We start from the raw sequence: 24,614 nt of genomic DNA, 5'->3' as shown, positions 1-24,614 counted from the left end.
TCATAGTATCATACTGCTACTATAACTACTAAATAAATAGTTAAAATAAGATGAGAATTTTTCCTTCACAGGAGAATGCATTTTGTCCTGCATTTAATTGTATTGCTAGTACAAAGAAAACCAATAAATGAATGTTATTTCAAGTAATAAGCCTATATTTTAAATTTTCTAATTAAAGTCAAAGATTAATTTGCTTCAAACACCTTAGATTGAGTTAAAAGTTTTTCCAGAACACTGAGCACAAGGTTGGCATCTTCTTGGCAATGTGATCTCACTTCAAGTAGCTCCCACACTCTCCCATCTAAGGAAGCTAGAAGGTTCTCTGGTAAATCAGGGGATGATTCTGAAAATAGGTGTTAAAATAGTTATTAATGGGGGCCAAGCTAAAGACTTTTGTTAGCAGATGTATGCTCTACCCTTTCAATACCTTATGAGTATTACTAGTATTAGTGGAGTGAAGAGAAAATTTGTCTTGATGCATTATGGTGATACATAAAATTTAAAAACAGCCAAAACTTGGATCTAACATTGACTTTAGGAATCACCAATTTTTAGATCGGTTTAATAACGTGTATATTTTTATATTTATTAAAAATGAACTATGGCTTGCATACACCACCTTGAGCATCTTTGTCTCTCCTTATTACAAAAAGAACAGGGATATTCTCCAGATCTCTTTCATGTATAATCTGCATAATCATTTCTTGTTCTCCACTTAGAAGAAAGTCATCTCCTGACACACCCAGCATGTAAATGACTCCTGAAATCACGTCAGTTTGAATTCATCACACACATGTAGACTCTGGTCTAATAACAAAATTGAATAAGGAAGCAGAAAATACAATCTGACAGTAGTTTTAACCTCAAAACATTTCAAAAATTATTTTTTTTTACTTGTGTCTAACCTATTAAGTTAAAACTTCCAAATATTTGACAAACATATTTATGTTTAACATTGTACCTGGATAATATTAAAATGTTTCTTACCATTTGTTCCACCCAAAAAAGGTCTAATTCTGTATCCTATGTTCCCAGCAAGGTCATACATGAGGAATTTTTTACCACTCTGGGAAGTTATTGTGTCCACATTAAAATGACTAGTTGGCTCAATTGATAAAATATAGTCAATGCCATATTTCCATGAGTACAGCATAAACGTCTTTCCTGGATGATGAAAACAATGATATGTAAACGTCTAAGTGGTATATCACTATTATCACATTTCATCCTTTTTATACATTCAGTCAAATGAAATTATATCTTGCATTATATTAAAACCATAGAACTATATAGTTTAAAAAAAGTAAAAAAAAAAATCTTGGTGCTTAAAAGTTAATCAAATCTAAAATACTGATCATCATGTCTAAAACTTAGTAAAACAGGTATTACAATTACATGTGAATTTAAGTATATGTAAAGCAACCAATGATTAATATAAAAAATAAACCTCGGCTAAGGATAAGGAAACAGTTATGGTTTGAAAGTAAGAGCTGGAATTATTTATGGCTGACAAGATTTTGAAAGAAAAAAGAAAATCTCACCATACATAAATATATATATGACATTCAAAATGTTTTGAAATCAAAAGTGACATTCAACATTCCCCTGCCACTGGAGCAATAGATACAACCTCCTAATATAAGCCTACAGCATTAAAGAATTACAAAACTTTATATTAATAATGATATTACAATAGTATGATGAGTAATCAGATATTCAATTATTCACCTGAGTTCTGTTTTCCAAGAATAAGGATTTTTACTGGAGCCAACACAGAGCGAGAAGTGAAAGCAGAGATTCCTGATGTGCATGCTGCTCCCATTTTCTACCAGTTTACAATTTATATAAATTAATAATGATAAAATAGTTAATATATTAACATTCACTTTAAAACTGCTGAAACCTAAGTTTGTAACTAAAGAGAACCGATTGGTAGAGAGAGAGAGATGGTGATGGTATTGAAAATTATTCTCTCTAATCCTTTGCATTCCCTTTGGAACAGTAAGGGTTTAAAGACCTGAGCAAACTAATTACTTCCACTAATACAACATTAATATTAAACTAAAAATAAAACTTAGCATTTCAATACATTTATTACTTATTACGACAATAGAATAGATTACAGTGTTACAATAATCAGAACGAATAACAATATCATCACTCTACATACTTCCAGTACCGGTACTCACAAACTACTCAGCCATACATACAGCGACATAACAGGGACGGTCAACAATACAGCTTCTCTATGACAGCCTCGGGTTGACATCTCGATGACAGGTACAGCAACAGCATCTCATAGGACAGCACAGGTCGACATTACAACGACAGGTACAACAACAGCATCTAGCCGCAGGTACAATGACAGTGGCTCACAGGACAGGACAGGTCGACACCACGATGACAGGTACAGTGACAGCATCTAGCCGACAGGTACAGTGACAGCAGCTCACAGGACAGGTCGACATCACGACAGGTACAGCGACAGCAGCTCACAGGACAGGTCGACATCATGACAGGTACAGTGACAGCATCTAGCCGACAAGTGCAGCGACAGCTTCTGCACCATCTAAACAGCAATGGTACAGCATCTTACACGACAGCAACGGCCCACCATCAAGACCAGCCTTAGCCCACACATACACATCTACTCCATCCAAAGTATAGCTCTCCACTGATCTTGCGACAACCTAACCTCCGTCCCGTCCCAGGTATGTGACCTAGGGTCAACGAGGAAACAGGGGGGGGGGGGGAGAAAACAATGGTTTCTTGCCAGGTCGTATCTGAATTGTTAAATAGGCCACGCTGGAGGAAAAAAAAGGGGGGGGGGGGGTTTGAAGGGGGTACCAGCAAACATATATATATATATATAGAGAGAGAGAGAGAGAGATCAATATTGATAGCGATTTCATTAAATTTTGTACACATATTAAGAATATTTGTGTTAGTTACATATCTCACTCTACTAAGTAAGTTATTAAGTCTAAGGCAGTTTAAATAGTACTTATTAAGTGAAAGATAGCTGTAGTAGTAGGAGTAGCAGTGGCGTAGCGAGGGGGGGGGGGGCGAGGGTGCGGACGACACCGGGTGACACCATTTAGGGGGGTGACACCAAGGCAAAAAATAGCAAAATACATAGAGAAAAATGATAATTCCACTTAATTTAGTGATTAATTCGAGTGTTAAATAGTCTTTTAAGAGGTGCAAATTGAAAGTTTGAGGGGGGGGGGAGCAAATCAAAAAATAAAAGTTTGTCCCCGGGAAGGGTCGCTATGCTATGCCTGTGGGGGGTGACACCATTAAGTTCTGCACCAGGTGACACCCGACCTCGCTACGCCACTGAGGAGTAGTATTAAGTCACAAGGGTAGTAGGCCCCACTAGACTAGTGCCACTACTCATCAAGTCTACTAGTCTAGACACACACTAACTAGATTCTAGTATAACTGCTATCTAGTAGTAGTAGTCTGAAGTAGTAGCATTTTAGCAGCTTAACCCTTGAGTCTAACTTTAGCTTAGTAGAAAGTTACTAAGTCAGAGAGTTATCTGTCCTCAATGACACTTTAGCGCATTTTATTCGCCACTTCAACTTCATGCTCACCTACGGACACTACGGTGGGTTGAGATGTCAGATGTAGAATTCGAAATTGAATTCGATTCTTAAAATATTTGCCTACTTATTATTTAAAATATTCCATGGCTAATAAGAATTTCTATAGTCAATAAATATTTTCAAATAAAATAGATCTAATTGATTACAATTTAGAAAAAAAAATGCAATTATAGGTCTATTAAAGTATTAAATGTTAGTGTTGGTTACTTTTTACAGATTCACAATCCACCATCTTAGTTTACATTAGGAACGTACCGGAAGCTTGGATTAATTTATTACAATAATTTTTATGTTTACAATTAAATCTAAAAATGATATCATAATTTATTTGGAGCCTAACTGCATGATTACACATCAGCATATTTAATATGAACTTTAAAAAAAATTATTCTAAGATATATACCTAAATCTACTTAGACTTTAGTTCAATTTCTATTCCATGTTTATTTATATATGTGACACTTTTAAACAAAATGGCAGCGCCCTATGTTGACAAATGTTTTATTGAGGAACCTCCGTACTGTCGATTTAAAACATTAAAACGAGAAATTCAAGGTAAACTACATTTAAAAACGCATGATTATTCGAGAGTATTGGTAATATCAGTGTCTGACAGTGAAAGTGGTGTGTAATGGACCCGAGCGAGAAAGGTCTCTAAAACTTAAAAAAAAAAACATTTTTTTTTAAACAACAATGAAATGTGAACAATGACAATGCCTCAATGTGACCAATAACTTATTGGTTTAAAAGTTAAAAATAGGCTAAGTTGAATAACTATTATTTAACTAGGCCTAAACTAATGACTAATGAAACTATAGGCTGCGGCTATTGGTACTTCACTACGAATAGCCCTCAGAAGGCTATTTGTAGTGAAGTACCAATAGCTATTTGTACACTGACCAATCAGAGCGAGGCATCCCCCCCCCCCCCTGCCCCCTTCCTTAAACATTTGGCTAGGTTTGTGCTTAGGTCCTAGCTGTAATTACATTAACTAGAGTCTAGAGACTACAATTATTGAATTATTATGTATTAATTAGGCCTAGGCCTATATATAATTATTATAAAATAATTAAATTTAAATAAATTATTTAGGTCTATATTAAAATATATAGAAAAGATATAGATATCTAAAGATAATTCAGTATTACTATACTATAACTATCGATAAGAATGGGGGTCTGGCATTTGTGATAATAGTATTAGGGAGGTAGAAATCGCCTTAAAATCTTAAGGATTACCCCTAACAGCTTTTACACAACACGCAAAGGTAGTGATAAAACTTTTGTCTTCTTGAAGTGCATGTTTAGTAACTGAATGTATTATAAGCTGTTGATCAAAAGTAGTTTTAAATTATGTAGTATTTTTTGTTGTTTGTAATAAAAACATGTATCAATACAAGAGATGTTGACCCAGATCAGTTGATTTTTATTATTTTTTATATAAAGCAGCTTTTTGTTTACTACACGTACAAGGTAGCCAAGTTATTTGTCTCTTAGATCTGATAGATATTGTACCATTTCATTTGTTCTGTTTACTGTTAAATTCTTAAACTGTTTTTTGTTATGTTAAATAAAAGTTTGATTTGTTTGCTACTATCCAAAGCTTTAATAGCTGCCTCCAATTCTTTGTAGCTGTCAAAACAGCTACTGAAGGCAAAATGATTAAAAAATCATGACGTACATCGTGTAGCAAACTTTCTTGTCGAGTGTGCGGCTCTAGACTAGAAAGGTTTAAACTGGGAGGGATTTTACACTGCTTTGATTGGTCAGTGTACGGATTCGTTCCGATAATCTGATTGGTCAGTGTACAAATACCTACCGATAATCTGATTGGTCAGTGTACAAATAGCCTCCGTAGCTATTTGTACTTCACTACAAATAGCCCTCTGAAGGCTATTCGTAGTGAAGTACGAATAGACACTCTCAAACTATAACTTAACTAGGCATTTATTTTGGCTGATTTAGGTAATTAAATTATAAATCTATCGTTTTAGGAAATTTAGGTGCGTAAAATCGGCCGAGGCCAGTAATGTGCTAAAAAGTAAAGTTAAGGCTTTAAAATAGAAGTAGATCTATATATAGTATATTGAATATTGTGTCAAACAAAAAGTTAAGCTTTTTTAATCAGATGGCAAATCCCAATTTTTAGAATGCGTCCTACAGAATTCAAATAATACTCTACGCTCTACGTAGTCACTTCGTATTTTTACATTTTACGATCGCCTACACAATGATCCTGGCGTTTTCAAATGGAGGTGGCCTACACATTACGTAACTAAGTACTTCTTCTTAGACCAAGTATTAACTACAACTTACTACTTACTTACTACTGAAGTACTAATTTTATTTACTTAGTTTGATGAGATGGGTTGACATGGATAAAAATTATTAAAAAAACAAGGGTTTTGTTTGTTTTGTTTAGATTTTAGCCACCAAAGCATCTGTTAAAAAAAAACACTATATCAGTTTTTTATACCTGTGTCAGAATCTTCTTAAAAACGGGTGTTAGGTCACTGACTTTCTGGTAGTACCTAGGCCCCATAAACTAATTTTTACTAAATAATGCACATGACTTGCTTATGTTTACCCTAACCCTAGTCCTACCATAGTAATACCAGAAGCGTAACAAACTATTACGTTACGTGACGGGGCGAACTGTCAGCTTTGCAGACACCCCCCCACCCCCTTGGTATAATTATTTAGTCATTTACCTTGGCATAAAAAAAGTGCCCCACCCCATATCACTATGTTAAAAATATATTTTTCAGAAAACCTTCCTGGTATTTTGAATATTTTAAGAATTTTCTCTACAAGTCACATTCAAAATGACAAGATTTTGTCTGAATTTAAACTTCTAAAAGCTATGATTAATAGAAGAAATAGACAACTGAGGAGGGCAAAACCTATGAGATTTTTAAAACAAGTGAGTATATAATTACATAGTAATTGCTTTTAAACAATAAAAGACTTATTTCAATAATCTAATAATTATATTTCACCGAGCAACAGTCCACTATCAATACCTTAATTTTGTAGCGTAACTTCCATTTTGCTTTAGAATGCTTATTTTCTGTATATAACAATTGATTTCCTTTTCTCCTTATTCTGGCATTTGTTATTTATTCATTCCCTGTAAATATATCTATTTAAATTGTTTTATTTTTTTTATGGTCACTTTGATTGCAAAATCTAAAAAAAAAACCACGTTTTAAATCCATGTTTTACTTTTTTTTCAGATTAGAACCTGTTTAAAAAGAGTAAATCAATATGAGAAGGTGTACAAGCTGCTATTAGATATAATGGAAGATGTGCAAAGGTTAAACTAAACTAAATTATGTCCATTATAATATTTTTATAATTTATCTTTTTAACGTGTAGCACATTACACATTAGGCAGTGTTTACCTAGTCCGTTCACCTACCACACAGTAGATTAGCCTACTAAAAGTATATGTTAACATGAGATATTACATATTGTGCGCATCTTAAAACTTATTTCAAAGACTTGTGAAATTATATGGGGCAGCGTAGCTGGATTGTATAGTGTAAAATGCTGACCCAAAAGTATTTAAATTTTGAGGCTCAAGTCAGTAGGGTTTCCTCATCATGCTCACCCAGTTCTGATGGGTAACTTACTCAGGCTAGTGAAAGTAAAGGTGGCTTAACATAGTGCTGACCGCACTATCCTTGCATATGTCCAGATACAGGTGAACTCTACTTCAGCAGGTACAAAAAGGTTGAGCTGTAACGATGTTTTAAATCAGATATTAGTTTTCAAGTGTTGTTTTGAGAGCCAACAGTTACACAAAGTTTGGCTTACTTTAAATGCAATTTAGTATAGCTGAGGAAAAGTGTGTTTCATCTAGTTTGTTATCCTTTGATGTTCTTTAAAAAAAAAAAGTAAACATAGATTTAGTCTAGTATTACTCTAGTTGTGAGACTAGAACTTGTTTGTTTTCTATCAGAGTTTTCACATGTTTAACTAATTGATGATTGATCACTCACAGTGCAATTAAAGAAGTGACATCTGGCAACTCCAGCTGTTATTTACCTGCTCAACAAACATGGACTTACCTTTTGTATTTGCTATCCATTAAAGCTCAGCTACTTGAGAAGACTCAAATATACTGCATTGCAGCCTTTGAATATCCTTTTTGGTTATATTTAAATGTATACTCTTATTTTGAAAAAACTAATTTTTTAACAAATGAAAACACGAAGGTTGTCTATACAAATGCTCCTTAACCAGTTGTTTAAAGAATTAAGTCGACAGTTTGTGATTGGTTGGCTTATACCACAGATGCTGACATTTATGGGAATTGTAGCCAGAATTTGGTATTATTTTATTAATTCATTTTATAAATAAATGGTTTTTAAAGTTTTTGTTTAAGTTTTAGTTTTGACATGCGTTTTCTCTTTGCTTAATCCATAAACATTTTATATTTCAGGTTATTAAGCAGAACATTGGAAGAGAAAACTATTACTTTTTACAATTCGCTTCATCCATTTATCAAGTTAATTGACAGTACTCAGTCAGCATGGGTTTGTAATTGTTTATGTCATTGGCCACTCTATATTTAACCTAAACTTATTTGTTTTTAATTAACAATAAGTCATCATCTTGCATGTGATTTTTTAGATTCATTTACTATGTAAATCACTTCTTAGTAAATATATGTAACATTTATATTAGTGACTTTTTTTAATAGAAAGAACCAGTGTTAAGTCCACAACTGTTTAACCAAGTCCCTAGTGATTCTTCAGTTAATTTAATGGAAAGGTATTTATTAAAATCTTTACATATAGGCCTATCATAACTGCACTTTATAAAAAATTTAATTATACCCTTTTAATAGAAACGCATGATGTATTTATATGTATGTATATGAGAGAGAGAGGGGACCTGTAATGTGTATATATATATATATATATATATATATATATATATATATATATATATATATATATATATATATATATATATATATATATATATATATATATATATATATATATATATATATTTAAAAAAGATGAATTGCTTTCTATTCCTATTAGTTATTCTTCACTCACAGAGCAGTCAAAAACAGTTGGCTTAAAATTTAATGAAACTGAGTCACTAAGCAAGAACTTAGCATTTCAGGCTGAAGAAGATTTAGGGGGTAAGTTTTAAGGCTGTTTTTATCCAATTAGGATAGAATTTAGAAATTTTATGTAGATTCTTGCAGCAGGTTATTATTACTTTCTTGTATATACAAAGTACTAATAATATTCCGCACTATTATGCATATTTTGTTTTGGCGTTCGCTTGGTGCGCAATTCTTTTTTCTACGAGATTCTATTCTATTTTTAAAAGTTTAAGTAATTAAAAATCATGTCTACATTCCGAGTTCCCAACCCATGTAGTGTTATATTCAAGAAAGTTTAGGGGAGATCACTCCCGGTTTATTTTTTTTCCCACGTTTTCTTTAACTTGCTTTCTCTGTTTGTTTGTTTTTCCAATCAAATCTTGCGATCGAAATTTCTGGCACTTCCCAGTTAGCTAGCGCGCTGAAATTTTCAGGGAAGCTTTCTTTTGGATGACCATAGAATATTCAATTGTTATTATTACTTAATTGATCAATGGAAACATTTTATTGAGCATTTTAGACAGCTATATAATCTATATATATAATTCTCCTCTGCGAGCCATTAGAAAAAAAACGAGCGACGCGTAGCTCGCCTCTCTTTTGCCGCGCGCAGTGAAGCGACCGATCCCACGTCGCGACAGGCTTAGGGGCAGATAATTTAGTTTGAACCGACTTTAAACTTACAGGAGGTAACTATTACCACTGGTGGCCAGTTTGGGGGAGACGATATGGTCGAGTGGTTGGGCACACGATTGCTATCCCACTCGACACGGGTTCAAATCTATGTGTTCTAGTCAGTAACCAGCCCTCGTCCTAACCGCTATCAACTAACCTCTGACAATCATTCACTTGCGATTGAGACCGAAGAAGAAAGGGTCTCTCGTTTTTTACGAGTTGTCTTTTTACAAGTTGTCTTCGTTTACCCAAAAAAAAGTGAAAAGATAAAATCGATAGCAAGATTTCAATGCAAACAAACAGACAAAGACTAAAAAGTAGAAAATAATAATCATTAAAAAAGTTTTAAAAACCCACGTTTTCTGATTGAACTAAAAAGTAGAAAATAATTGCTATACATCACAATAATGCAAGCGATCACACTACTATAAGCGATCAAAAACGTGGGGCGCCGTGATTTTCTTACAGTTTCTAATACTGTTGACTCTCTACAAGCTCCCTAATAAAAGTCAATAGTATTTTCTAATCAATAGTAATATAACTTTTACTTTTATTTTCTACTTTTTAGTTCAATCAGAAAATGTGGGTTTTTAAAACTTTTTTAATGATTATTATTTAAAGTATCAGACTGAAATGCGTAAGTTTTTATACACCATAAATCTTTAAAAAATATATTCTTCTCTTATCAGAGCCACTCATGATTCATGAATTGGATGAACAACCAAATCCCAGTACTAAAAATGCACCCAATGAGAGGCCATGGAAAGGAGAGTTAAAAAACGTTAAGAAAAACAAAAAGAGAAAAATCAAAATGCCAGATGGATTGTTTGCAAATGATTCTAATAATTATAAACAGTCAGAAATGAAGGAAACTATTCATGCAAGTTCTGAACAGAAAACAAGTGAAGATGTGAAAAGAGCTAAGGTCAAAAAGAAAAATAAGGAAAAAGCTTTTGATGAAATCAGTACTACAAAAATTGCAGAAGTAAGCAAAGTTAAAAAAACAAACAAGAAAAAAAAAGTTAAACTTACAAAACACATTCTAAGATCTTAAATTGAGAGTTAATTAAAAAAAAAGTCTCAAGAAAAACTTAGTACCTGATGATCAAGAAACAACCTAATAAACTGCTGATACATTAAATTTTTTTTTAAACCTGAGAGGTTTGTTAGTGACTTTATTTGGTTGTTGTGAGTTAACTTTTTCATTTTAATTCATAAAAAAGGGTATTTAATGTTTTGTAAGGTTTCAAACTCAACTATTTAGTTTTTACTGATTATAATCTTCCTTATATTACAAATATTAAAAGAGTGCAAGTTAGTCATAACATTTTGCCATAGGACAAATATTAGCATACTGTTCTTCATTTGCACACACCTTTATATGTTGATAAAGACAAAAGCAATTTAGTGATTTGCAGTAGGCCTACCATTTTTAATATTTATGTACAAATAAAAACCAACTAATTCTTGCTAAGTACACATTTTTAATAAATTACTATCAAAAGTCTAACCAATCTTTCATATAAACACATGTTTTAGGGGAAATGAGACCATCTACTGTGCATCTTGAAATAACCTGAAAAGTAGGAATGCAACCATTTTAATTCTGATGCACACAAAGTAATTTGCCCTTAGACTTTATTAAGAAAGAAGCTTCACTTACTGGACAGACACCACAAGGTGTCCTTACTAAAGCAGAAGTATCAGACAAAGGCTTGACAGCTCTGTAAATTTTTACAGATGTATCTCCTGATGTCATGCCACTTGCCCCTGTTGTTCGTGCTGACAACTCAGCCTTGCCGTCAAATATTAAAGTATCAAGAATAGATTCCATATCTTTCACAGAGAGATTAACCTGATTAGAACAAAATATGCACGGCAATGTATGTACATCCTCCTTTTTCTTACTTTATGGTACAACAAATTTTTGTGTGGTAATCTTGAAACTACTTTATATATAGGGCCTATTACATTTAGTTAATCAGAGCAAGAGGACATACCTTACTAATGCCCAAATTAGTAATATATTTAAGGACATCTTCAGCTGATGCATAAGAAGCTTGTAATCTTGTCCATGGTTCTTCTGGGTATACCTTGTGGGCATCAACAACCTGATACAAAGCATATTATGTAATACATTGCTTTTGAACTACCCACATGGACGTTATTTTAAATTTTTTAAAAATAGGATGGTGATTAAATAAATAAAATAACAGAACAAAAAAAGCTAGTCTTAAAAACCCAAATCTCACAATCAGTACCTACCCTCTGCTGCAAAAATTTATGGGCTTGAGCATTAAGTATCTCTACAAATTCAGATTCAAATTCGGAAGCGCTGTACCAAGGTCCACCTGTCACAGATTGATCTGGCTCTAGGTTATATAGCATATAAACCTTTTTCTTGGATGCCTATAAGAATAATCATTTGAACTCAAAGGTTAGACAGTTTCCATTACAACCAAACACTCCTAAAAATAAATCACTGTGGATTTAATTTCTACTTGTGCTCCCTAGTTTGGTAAGATATTGGAAGACACATATCATGTTATTTTTTTTATCAATGTCCATATTAAACAAAAAAATTCACTTGAAGTCTCTTAAACTTAATTTTGATAACACATTGAAATTACAATTACACTAGTTATTTTTCTAAAATGGCATCACAAAGCATTCCTAAGTGATTTCAAAATTAATGACTCACATTGACTGACTTGACAGCTTTTATTAGTTTCTTGCTCTCCAAGTTCTTAAGGATCTTGTTCAAAACTTGAATATTTTTCAAATTACTTTTAATTCGGATATCTCTTGTCCATATACCTGTATTTTTAAAAGATTAATGTTTAGAAAATAGCACATCATAGGTAATGTATTCCGAGATCTATATATATCAAACTAAGTTAAAGCAAGCAGCATTTAATTCTACTATAATTTTCTATTTAAATAATTTTACCTTTATTTTGGGAATCTTTTATTATCTGAAACACAACTTTTTCTTCTGTATCAGCACCTTTTACTTGACTATGAAAGAGAGGATTAAGATTTTTTTTAATACAATGATTAACATATGACCAAGACAAAACTTTTTATAATATTTAGATTGTTTCAAGGATATTAGCTTCTTGTTTACCATTGATTTTTTTCTTCAAATCCATTGCATTCATTTTACCTCAGTTTTTGTAATATCAGCATACCTTGCAGAATCTGGATCCTTTAATCTATATAGAAGCTTTGCCCCACTTTTTAAGAGTTCAAGCCGGTTCTGAAAAGAATAAGACATTTGTATGTTATTAATTGAGGGTTTATGTGACCATAATTATTAATCTTTATTAAGGTATTGATAATTATGAGGTTAAATTAAAGTTGGAATAATTTCTAGTAGCATCTATTTCAATTTTTACATGAATTAAAAACCATTATGTGTTGTTAACTGACAACCTGAGAAACAACAGATCACTTACAGTAGACAATAGTCTATTAACAGCAGTAACTCTCTGCTGAATGTCACACTGAGGTACAGCCAATTTGATAACATCATCAGTTATGCCTTTGGGATTTTGCCCACAAAGTTCTATAATTCTGTGAAAAAAACACTTAATACCATTTAGTAGGGGAAAAAATATTGTACAACAAACCTTATTTATTAGAAATGGTTACTTATGTAGCTAAACAGACATTAATTGGTATGAAGCTGTACCAATAAAAGACTTATGGTTTCTTAAACTCTGCTACACTTCACTCAATCTCAGTTATATAGTTCTAGTTCTAGAATTGGAAAATAGTTTGATCTTTCTTTTATTTTCTTAAGAAAAACAGTTTCAATCCCATTTTTGCATAAGGGGGGGGGGGGAGATTCTATAAATAGATCTTTTTTTTTTGTAGGACCTATATATGAAGCGATAAGCAGTTCTACTCTCAGCGTTAATAATGACCTAGATTAGTTTAAAGTACTTTAAACTCTATTAAAAGTAAGCTACCCAGTGGTTGTGATTCAAGCAGCTTCTTTTTTCAATGTAAATTTAGGGCTCATTAAATTAAAGTTAGGGCAGGGGCTGAATGAAAGGTTGTTCCTAGTCAGTACTAGGCACGTCCTAGTGAAATTTCACGATGTAGATCTAGTGTCTGTTATTAAGATCTAAAATTTTTCTAGATCTAGCCCACTTATTACTTATTTAACAAAAATATTTCAATTATTATTTATTATTATTAATCCCGAGATTACATGGGCCATTTTGAGGAACTGGTGGTAGAGCCTATATAATATATATATACTAGATCGGTAATCTATCATTTTAGGTGCTTAAAATCGGCAGAGGCTAGTAATGTGCGAAAAAGTTGCCTCATTGGTTAAGGCTTTAATAAAAGTATATTGTAATATATTTGTGTAAAATATTATAGATAACTTAATAATAAACCAGTAATAAATGAACACCAGCGATGTTTCCAACAGATGCAACCATGCTCATTTACTATAGCAGCCATCTTGTTTAAGTTTTATTTTTATAGACTTATAGCGCGAGATTCAGGCAGAAGTCACTCTATTTTACAAATGGCCGCTGTTTATATTTAATATAGCAAATCTTGCTTACAACACTGCTGTTTAAAGTTAATTTCTGGCCTATATTGATAATATTGATATTGATATATTTATATTTTATAAATATTATTTAGCCATTGATTTAGGTTTATTATTCATTTATCTATAATATTTGACACAAACATATCACAATATCAATATACTTCTATTACAGCCTTGATAATGAGATTAATGAGGTAACGTTTTTGTACATTAATAGCCGCAGGCGATTGTACGTACTCAAAACGATTGATTACCAAATATTCCTATGCATATAGTGACAGCCTACACATTTAATTAATCCTAAGTTAATTTGCTTTCTCTAAATATTTAATACATAAAAGTATTAACAAATATCATGCAAATTTATTTTTGTGACTTTTTATCCTGTGACTTTTTTTGTGTTTTTTTTCCTGTGTTTTTAGTTGTTTTTTTCCTGTGACTTTTTTTCCTACAATCCGTAGAATATACACGAACCCCGCCTAAAAGCAAAGTAATATAGATCTAGTAATTTAGAAAATTAATCTTGATGATTGTTCTAGGCCTAGTTTAATAATTAGGTACGAATGCTACTAACTTTGCTTCTATGTCAACCTCTTCAGCAGGTTCTTGTTTGACCATGGGCGCAGCCATATTTTTTGGTTACACTAATAGCCGAGAAAAAGGATTACACTTTCATTGTAACGCATCTAGATATCTAGATTAATAACCAAACTAGATCTATGGTTTGTGCAATAAAAATGCTTAATTCGCTTAACTGTGAATGCAGTAGCAGGTGGTTTATGAAACTGAATCAAGATACTGGTTTATGATTTTGGCAAACAGTTATATGACTGTTGGTCATGCTGGCTTCTTAAGATAATAATATTATAACCATAAACAATAACACTAATTAGTAATTAGGCCTAACATATAATAAAAGTTTTACTTTACATGTACAACTTATTTTAATTTATTTATAATGAAGCAAGAAGACGGAGTTTCAAGAAGACGGAGTTTGTTTTCACAAATTTTTCAGTTAAACGTTTTCAACAAGGAACTCGTTTTAAGTATTTTGTTAGTGAAGCATCAAACGCGCACCACATAAGTTCCGAGTTCCGCGGAGCATCACAATTCATACAGTTGTGATCGCCTTATTATAGCAACAAGTTTGCTTTGAGTTAGGGTAAAAGAGGAAATTTTTTTTTATTTACGTAGGTCCTACGGTACAGTGGCGTATGCATGATTTTTTCATGTGGGGAAGGTGAATTCAATGGCTGAGGGCGATAAACAGAGAGGATGAGCTCAAAATGGATCTGGATATGTACATGACATGAACGTCACAGTAAACTGCGGGCGTTATGGACGCCAATGTGTATGTAGGAGCAGAGACAGATATGCGCTTTGCTAGTAAGCCTTGCTAACATTATATTATATTAAATGGAAAAGCTGTAGATTGTCTTTTTTCACTCAGGGAAAAGCGGTATATCCATCAGCATTTTGTGGTTTTATGAAGTAAGAAACTATAAGCATAAAGCGACATGAGCACTATGTTGCCAATAGCTTTAACTTGATGTGAAGCACATTTCGTTTGGGGGAACATGGAGGCTAAAGGGGGGGGGGGGGATTAAGCATTTCCTCCAGCGTCAATATGCTTAACACAAATAGTTTTTGCGTGTGAACAGTCATCTAGTCACTAGCGTGGTTGACTATATAACCAGTGGCGGACTTATTAAGGTCACAGGGGCACTTACTTACGGGATCCCAGATTTTATCGCATCAATGACAACAAGTTTCTTTTTCCTGCCGATATCTTGGTAACTACATCATTTTATTATTTTTATAGTCCATAAGCTTGTATTTTCAGATAATAAATTGCAAGTCGCCTATATACTATTGGTTTGTAATAATTTTAAAATTATCTAATTGTATTTAAAATTACTTAGATACTTTTGCATTGTCATAAAAAAATCTAACAGTGTGCTACATTTCAGCCCAATCAAACAATCCGAGTTGGGTTAAATGATATTCTAACACTTGTGAAGCCATACTTAGTGAACAAAATCAAAGCTTGACGTATTTTAAAAAAATCTAATTGAGGGTAAATAACCAAGGTAGGCAGAATTCGAGGAAAATATTAAATGAGTAGTTTCCCTTTATATGGATATCTCCGTAATTTTTTTTTTTTTTTTGCCAGAAAAGTGAAAAATTGTAAATCCAGATGGGTTCTACACACATTGATAAATCGATCACTTTTCATATTTTTTAATGGTAAAAAAAAAATCACAAATTCCCCCTTATGTGGCAGGCCACCAAAAAATTAAAATAAGCAACAATTCAATGATTACAGAAAACAATTACATTACCCAAAGTATATTGATATACCAATGTTTATGTATTACTTCTTTCCTTGACGAATTACTAGTAGTAGTATTGGAAGCCCTGCTAGGACATAAATCAGACAAAATAAACTAAGTTTGACACAACACTATAGAACAATGATAAAACAAGATTAAAATGTCAATAATTTTTATTTAAGTTTCAACATTCTTAATTCTTAAGGCTGGAAAATAAAGCAAACAAGATAATCTTTTATAAATATACAGGTCTGTACATTAGTGTTTTATGAGTTACATAAAAACAAAAATAAACAATCATCGATAATGATAATTAATATACTGGTACACACATTTCTCTGTGTAGGTATGTTCAGAACTTTTCCTTGGTATAGCTTGCTTTAGGACAAAGTGTTTATATGAAACTTTTACAGTGCGCTTACCTGCATAGGAATTTGTTGGTACCAGTAACAGATATGAAATGATCAATAATTTGTATATTTTCTATTTCTGAATATTAAATATTTTTAACACTCTATGAAAGCACCAAAAACAAAAGAGAATTAAAATAAAAGAACAGACACTTATGGGGAAAATAAAAGCTAATACTCATTTTGAAAAATGTTCTACCAGGGAATAAAAGAAAACAAAATACTCAAATGTAGTTAATTTGAGAATCAATCAATGGAGCTGTCCCTGTAAACTTACCATTCATGTATTTTATATTAATTACATTAAATTACAATAAATTACTTGTTGTTTGTCATTGCTGAACAATTGTTATGATTTGCCTATATAGGGTAAACTATCAAAATCCTGGGTGGGGGTGGTGGGGGAGGAGGGTGGGGAGGAGGGGGGGGGAGAGAAGGGAAATCTGTAAGTATGAATCAATGTTTATTTTGCAAGTTTTTACTTTCTTGTATATCAAGTATTGTGAAAGTATTATAATGGTATTGTAATCGTATTTTACACCTCCCTGAGTTGGAAAAACAATTTTGCAATCTTGTCTGTGTATGTCTAACACGATAACTTGGGTACCGATAACTTGGGTACCGTTACAGCTAGGTGTTGAAATTTCATATATAAGTAATATATCAAATTTGTAGTTCTGTATCAACTTTTCAACGATTACCGGTAACCGGAAGTGGCACTTATTCTACTTTTAATTTTTCAAAAGCCTATAACTTGAGTACTGTTTGAGATAGATTAATGAAATTTCACATGTAAGTAAAAGATCTAATTCTCTGCCTTCTAAGTTCTATCAAAATTTGAGTAATTTTCATTGACCGGAGGTAGAAATTTACGCTATTTACGATTTCTAAAAAAAAACCGCATGTGAATTTATAAAGTACTAATAATATTCCGCACTATTATACAGGTTTTTTGGCATTCATTTGGTGCTCAATTCTTTGTACTACGAGATTCTATTTTAAAAAGTTTAAGTAATTAAAAATGGATTAAAATTAATGTCTATATCCCGAGAAAGTTTAGGCAAGATCACTTCCGGTTTATTGAGGATAAAAATAACCCTTTGGGGTGGTGCAACATAACAGAATTTAAATGTGTAAAGAAGGAACTGGGGAGGGGGTAGATAAGAATTAGTGAAACCCACAAAAGGTGACAAAGGAATAGAAATACAAAGCAAACCAAATTGACCTAAAAAAAAATCACTGCAGAATTTAAATAGAGATGCTGGAACTGGAATGATTAGCTTGGCCAAAATTTAAGTATGTCTACAAGAGATCTATTGGTACTAATGTGTTGATAAGAGTGTGAACTTGTTTGCTCAGTGTTCACTAAAGAGAGATAAAGAACATGAATTTTAAGTGCAGTACCAATTGATTTTGTCTGTTATAAAATTCATTAACAGGCTTTTAAAAAGGAGTAATTATATCACTTTGCTTGGCTTTATTAAAAATTGTTGGACTATAGGCTTAATATAAATAAGGGTAGAGATATTTTAAATGATCATTATGTTTCATTATCAGTGCAATCTCAAACTTTTTAAGATGTTTCAATCGCAGCTCAAATTGTGTGGCTACTACCACATATGTATCACTAGCTTACTTAGTTATAGTGAGCATTAAACATGTTTTGTGTCATGCCACAGCCATGATATAACCTTGACCAGGGAAAGCTCCACTGTAATGATTAATTAAATTCATAAAACATCTGTGTTTTATTATACACAGACTCATCGCTTCTCAACCAATGTCTGTAAACAGACAGTATTTCAAAGGTACATCACCTGTAAAAGAAAAGAAATGTATATTAGATACATATATAATAAACTCTTACTTTCACTTTCAATAAAATTGTCTGTAAAAAGCTTTGAACATTCCACTACATTATGAAAGTATTTTAATTTTTAGTGACAAACAAATGAAGGACAAATAAAACAGGACAACATTGGAAATCAACGGACCATTATTTTTGTTTGGAGGAATGAATCTCCAAAAGATGTTTAGTTGCAAAATAGACCATCCGTTCAAATTCAGCAAAAGCATTAGTGATGCCTCTGTAATAAGTACTGAAATGTAAATATGCTCATTTATTACAAATTCAATACCATGTTAAATTGCTATAACAGACAAATATTTAAACTAAAACACACAATTATTTCTTACATTTCAATACAGTTCATTAAATATATTACAAGTTTGTTATTAACACAATTACTATTTAAATTAAACATTACATAAAAATGCATCAAGCTCAACTTTAAAGTGTGTAGATTGAAGTACTTTTATTTTATATACAAGAAATGATGTTCAAAATCCTATATATGACAACCAGTTTAAAAATAAAAATCCATCTAACCTAACAGCATGGTATTAAAAAGTAACTGTTCAATACTTGTAATAAGTGCCAGTAAACAAAGAATTGTATTATTTTACTGCATAGCATATGTTTTAGTAATTTAGATTCTAGATCAATTAAATAATTTTTTCTTTTTCAGGATGTTTCTAAAGTTTGATTATTAAAATCAGGCTACAGAGCTTATAAAAGAACAACATTTAAGTTTTAAAATAAAAATATTACTAATACAATCAGAACAAAATTAGAAATACATACTTAATGTTTCTAAACCATGATATTAAGCCCTATCCAAATGAATTATATTAAGAATGCTGAATATATCCATTTTAAAATGTGTATAGTATATATTTTTAGAAATTATGATATGAATAGGTTGGTATCTGCAAAGGTCACTCTGTAGTGTTAAGTATCACTTTATAATAACAAAAATGTAACATTTCTTTAAAAAATTTATTTTTATTTTTTTTGGAATGCATTAATGATTATTTAATTATTTAGTATTTTGTGAGGTATTTTAATTTTTTTTTAATAATAGTTTTTACGTTACTTTATTTGTTCATAGAAATTAAGTGTTTATACAATACAATGAAAAGTGGAGTAAAACACTAAACACAAAATGTACAGCTTGTTGCCTCTTTTTTTATATCTTAACATAATTATGATCTAAAACTACTCCTGACTGAGCTCTAGAACTACACAAGGAGCAAAATTCTAATGATACATTATTTCCAGAAACATGAAAACAAATGCCAGGGCTAACATTGGAATCCAATTGTTGCTTAGGATTACTATTTAGTGACTTTAAAGAACTATCAGACTCACTGTCACTTACATCTTCCACATTTAAGAAATATTCATCAAGATCTTTCTTACAACTCTTATTTTTAATTTTGTCTCTCTTATTGAACTTCATGTCAATTTGTTGTTTCAACTTTTGGCAAGTAGGTCTATCATGACTCATGCTTGCAGTGTCATATGAGTGGTTTACACTTATTTCTTTTTTAGATGATCGCAAAGAATAAGCAGCATTTTTTATTTTTTTTGCAGGAACTTGGTCAACAGCGTTATTGTTATAACTCTTTCGTTTTAAAGTGTGAGAATTATTAACCTCTTTTTTAACTGCCGAATTATTAGCTGTAAAAGATGAGGACAATTTGATGCCAGGTGTCTTAAGCACATTATTGAGAATTGCTGACAATGTAGTTTGATTAGCTATAACACTTTTTAAATACGACACTTCTGTTTCAAGAGATTTTACACAACTTTTACAGTTTTCGTTCTCTTTTTTTAAGTATGCATTATCTTTTCTTAAATTTGAAACAGTTTCTTCTAAATCTGCGACATATTTTTTCTTTTTCAATCTATTATCTCTTGCAGCCATCGCATTTTTGGAGTTGCTGTCACCTCCAGCTCTTTTATTTCCTAAATAAACTGCAAATGAGTTTTTATTTTTCTGTGGGGGGAATGTAGTCTTTGAGTTTGACTGATTCCAGAAGATACTGTCGCATGATGAAGTTACGTCATCTGAGTCATGATTATCAATAGTCTGTGGATCATGGTAAGCTTTGCTACTACTACTTTTAAAGTTGTTATCAACGAAAGTTTCATTCACTATCAGTTTTTCCCCAACATCACTTTTTTCAACATCTGAAAAGCTAGATCCCGAAATATAAATGTTACAGCTTTTACCTGTTTCTGCATCATCCTTGTTAAATGCTGGCTGGTAAGTAAATTCAAGTGATTCTTGTAAATTTATATCATTCACATTATTAAAATGCTCACTTATCAGGCCATTTTCGTATTCCTCTTCTTCATGTTGCAGATATAATTCTTCTGAGTCTAGTGTAGTAAATAGTTTACTTTGCTCATTGGCAGTTAGGGGGAAATTTTGAAGAAAAGTGGATGGCATGTCATTATTATAAACTTCATTGAAATCCATTTCAAGCTTAGACACAGTACAGTACAGTTGAGTACAGTACTCTGTAACTGTAACTTGTAGATCTACTTGTAAGGGTGATATCCACCGTTTCTGTCACTGTCCGATGGCTGATGAGTGCAGCAGCCCAGCTGTTTGTTCTGTTACTCAGTTCGAAAAAAAAATGTGCTTTGTTTTTTAACACTGAACTTTTGTGTAAGACAAATCAAATGACAAATTTGTCAAAAGTCGAAGTCAAATCAAAACATCAAATTTTAATTTTGCCCACAGCAGTCACTTCGATCTAGAATCTAGAGACTATTGCTAGGTCTAGATTCAAAGGCAAACGCTTGAATTACACACTGATATTTGCAATGCTAGATCTATGTCTAACACTTTTCTTACCAGCTATAAGTAAAACGTAGGGCTGTAGAGATTCACAAACTGATAACTGTTTTCAACTATTCACCGAAGCCATTTTTTTCGTTCAATAAACGTTTCAGTTTCAGTTACGTCATCATTTTATGTGTAAAATCCGAGTTTCTCTTGTCTCACAGTAGTCCTGGAAACAGCATAAAGCGTTAAAGTTAAAGCAGCAGTTTCTAGCAGTTAGCACCGCGTTCAACGAAGACGAGTCATACAAAAATACTACCTACCAGTATATAGATTTCTAGACTTAAATTTGAAAACAGTTTACATCACATCATAATTACTTAACGTTTTGACTCAAGGCAACTAGAATCTAGATCTACACTTCTCTAAATCTAATGGACTCGATTTTGGGCGGGCCCTTCAATCAGTGTTTCTTCCAGACTTTTTTCTCCGGGGGTGGGGGGGGGGGGCACTTGACATTTTCAGGAAAGGGGGGGGGGGGGCGGACACTGTTAAAAGTATATATTTTCTATATAAATTATATAAATTTCATTTCGTTCGGGGGGGGGGGGGCGGTCAACATTTTTCGGGGGGGGGGGGGGGCGGACACTAGTTAAAGTGTATGTTTACTATATAAAATCCCTCTCGTTGGATACCTGAAAGAAACAATTTGAATGCGCATTTGGCCTTAATGTTAATACGACTCCTTCAATCTCAATCTTTGTCTGCTCACCCGTCTTTGTGCATCACGATTCGTGCGTTTATTTTTTTTTAATCGTTTAGCCGTATGGGGGGGGGGGAGGAGGGGGTTCTGGTTGTGACTGATTCTGACAACTTCTGTTTTAGTCTATTGATTTAGACGTCTACTTTACAAGCATCGTTGGGTACCTAAGGAGTATATATTTTTTCAAATAAAAAGGCAATACACGTTAAAAACACACGGGAGCTGCGTGGACAGTAAACAATAAGAAAGCAAACCATGGAGAGGAAACGGTGGTAGATAGGCACACGTTTAGAAAGAAAGCTAACAACAGAGCCAGCCAAGCTCTGGAATGGAAAGGGCAAGCGACGCATCGGTCGACCCAGGAAGATATGGCGACGTCTCGCTCAGGAATGAATTAAGAATAGCTGAGTGGCAGGGGACCGTGGAGAGTGAAAAAGTTTTTACAAAGGCTCTATTCTCCGAAAGGAACGGAATGGGAAAAATGATAATGGTGATTAGAAGCTTCTTCAGATAGTTGCTTAGGTTTTGTTTGAGGATGTTGTTTGATAGGAGGAAGGTATCATCTGCAAAATCAAGGTCTTCCAGCTTTTTTTTTGGTGAAGTTACACTGGTTCCTGCTTGCAGTCTTCTGTATGATCCAGTCAAGAGTCTCATTGGTGTAAGCATGCATCCCTTACTCCTGTCTTCACCGTCATATGGTTTGTTTGTTTTAAGCCTATCTGATTCAGGCTGCATACCTAAGTCCTTATATACAGGCCTATCGCTGTTTGTATCTAGCTTATAATTATAAATGACAACTAGAAAACTTGCATGACTACGTATTTGATACTGATATGTTGGGGGGGGGGGGGGGAGGAGGTCAGTGACGTCTGCATCAACCTAAAATAGCAATTTTTCCTATTGATTTCTAAACTAATGTGAAATCGCAATGACCATGACTTCTTTTTTTCGGCCGGGAGGGGGGGGGGGGGCGAGAAGTGTGTGTGTTGGGAGGGGGGGGGCTATTCTTGTAGTGTAAATAATGATATGGGTACTATCGAATTGTTTTTCGGCTCATGTGGGTTCTTTTCAAGTATTATCTCTAAAAATACAATTGAAAGGAATAGTATCCTTATCTAATTTCAGCTATAATATTCTGATCGATATCATGGTAGATTACATAAACTATGAATACCATGTCCATTATAAAAATTTAAGTTTCTTCCAGGCATCTCTTCGAGGTGGGGGGGGGGGGGGTTAAATTTTTTCGTTTTTTCGGACCCCCACCCCCCCCGGGTGGACGTCATAAATGGGTGACCCCTTATAATTGCATTGAAAACACGAGTGAAATTAGATCATTAAGCCTACTGTGTAAATTAGTTTGTAATAGAAACAACAATTTCCATTTTTGTTTAATTGGGAAATGTATTTACTCTCTATAAGAGAAAAATTTGAATTAAAAAGCACTTTAGATACTTGAGAGCAACATAAAATTCATTTACTTAAGATATTAGCTATTGATTAGTAGGCCCATAATAATTGCGGGTGAGTGATTCATTGTGATACACCAGATAGCTGCATAAACTGTGTTTCTTCCAAACTTTTTTCTCCGGGGGGGGGGGGGGAGAGATTACATTTTTACACTGATAAAAGTAAATGTTTTCTTTATAACTTCCATTTCGTTGTGGGGGAGGGGGGGGGGACAGTAAACTTTCTCGACCCCCCCCCCCCCCCCCCCACACACACACACAAAAGATGCCTGGAAGAAACTACATAAAACATATTGAATATGGTCCGAAATTTGTAAAAATATTTGTTCATGGTCTGGAAGTATTTTTTAAAAAAATCATTGTCTTTTCCGGAACGTAGGTCTTCGTAGATCTTATAGTCTTATAGCTTACGTCTCATCCATTCAAGACCCATCACCACACACACACACACACACACACACACACACACACATAATGAATTTTAGATCCCCCTTTCCAAAAATAGGGATACTAATTAAACAACGTGTTGAGTATGTATGTAGCTTTGCAACGCTAAACAATTTTTAGCCTAACATACTATACTGATTTAGCCTATTCTTTGCCAAATTGTCTGTTATTAAATATTTAAAGTAGAATCTGCAAGGTGTTGAGTAAAATATAGCAAATCTTTAATAAGTATAAATATGAGTTGGGCAAAATATAGCAAATCTTTAATAAGTTTAAATATCAGTAGGCACTTGTTTCATTTAATTTATAATGATCCTCCTCCCTCAGTGTATTAAGAAAAAACGATGCGGATATTAAACTTGTTTATTTTTTATTGAGAAGAACACCTTTACAGTGTTGTTTATTTTTTAAAAATATTTTTGTACAGTCATGCAGCATTATAATAAGTCGCAAAGCAACATTGGGTTCACAACCCATTACATAGATCCATTTCTATTTACATTCATCACTTAGATCGAGGCCTTCATCCCAAAGGTGCGAACTACACAGGTCCATTGATACAGTAA

The 24,614-nt window shown here is 32.9% G+C and overlaps 4 protein-coding genes across 4 annotated transcripts; 1 reads left to right on the top strand and 3 right to left on the bottom strand.

Annotated features, from left to right (window-relative positions):
• Positions 1-10: 10 nt before the first annotated feature.
• Positions 11-3,848, bottom strand: LOC131940791 (uncharacterized). The gene is made up of 5 exons (XM_059299610.1): positions 3,819-3,848; positions 1,729-1,825; positions 988-1,164; positions 620-760; positions 11-343 (listed from the first exon to the last, which is right to left on the bottom strand). The coding sequence occupies exons 2-5, from the start codon at positions 1,820-1,822 to the stop codon at positions 186-188; spliced, it is 570 nt and encodes a 189-aa protein (XP_059155593.1). The 5' UTR covers positions 1,823-1,825; positions 3,819-3,848; the 3' UTR covers positions 11-185.
• A 195-nt stretch (positions 3,849-4,043) lies between these two features.
• Positions 4,044-10,560, top strand: LOC131940786 (uncharacterized). The gene is made up of 9 exons (XM_059299596.1): positions 4,044-4,166; positions 6,379-6,533; positions 6,847-6,926; positions 7,617-7,755; positions 7,868-7,944; positions 8,058-8,151; positions 8,319-8,389; positions 8,668-8,771; positions 10,103-10,560. Exons 1-9 carry the CDS (start codon positions 4,085-4,087, stop codon positions 10,465-10,467), a joined length of 1,167 nt encoding a protein of 388 aa, XP_059155579.1. The 5' UTR covers positions 4,044-4,084; the 3' UTR covers positions 10,468-10,560.
• A 278-nt stretch (positions 10,561-10,838) lies between these two features.
• On the bottom strand, positions 10,839-14,633 carry LOC131940788 (DNA-directed RNA polymerase III subunit RPC6). Its single transcript, XM_059299601.1, has 9 exons — positions 14,564-14,633; positions 12,872-12,989; positions 12,605-12,672; positions 12,364-12,431; positions 12,115-12,230; positions 11,679-11,822; positions 11,414-11,524; positions 11,077-11,268; positions 10,839-10,989 (listed from the first exon to the last, which is right to left on the bottom strand). Exons 1-9 carry the CDS (start codon positions 14,617-14,619, stop codon positions 10,912-10,914), a joined length of 951 nt encoding a protein of 316 aa, XP_059155584.1. The 5' UTR covers positions 14,620-14,633; the 3' UTR covers positions 10,839-10,911.
• Positions 14,634-19,592: 4,959 nt separating this feature from the next.
• On the bottom strand, positions 19,593-21,060 carry LOC131940805 (uncharacterized). Its single transcript, XM_059299634.1, has one exon. It carries the CDS (start codon positions 21,058-21,060, stop codon positions 19,762-19,764), a length of 1,299 nt encoding a protein of 432 aa, XP_059155617.1. The 3' UTR covers positions 19,593-19,761.
• Between the last annotated feature and the right edge of the window lie 3,554 nt (positions 21,061-24,614).

The sequence above is a fragment of the Physella acuta genome, unplaced genomic scaffold, assembly GCF_028476545.2.
Source record: "Physella acuta isolate Inbredline_101_S28 unplaced genomic scaffold, ASM2847654v3 ptg000331l, whole genome shotgun sequence".
NCBI classification, from domain to species: domain Eukaryota; kingdom Metazoa; phylum Mollusca; class Gastropoda; family Physidae; genus Physella; species Physella acuta.
The sequence above is the reverse complement of the archived record's forward strand: the minus strand, read 5'-3'. Positions and strand labels throughout refer to the sequence as shown.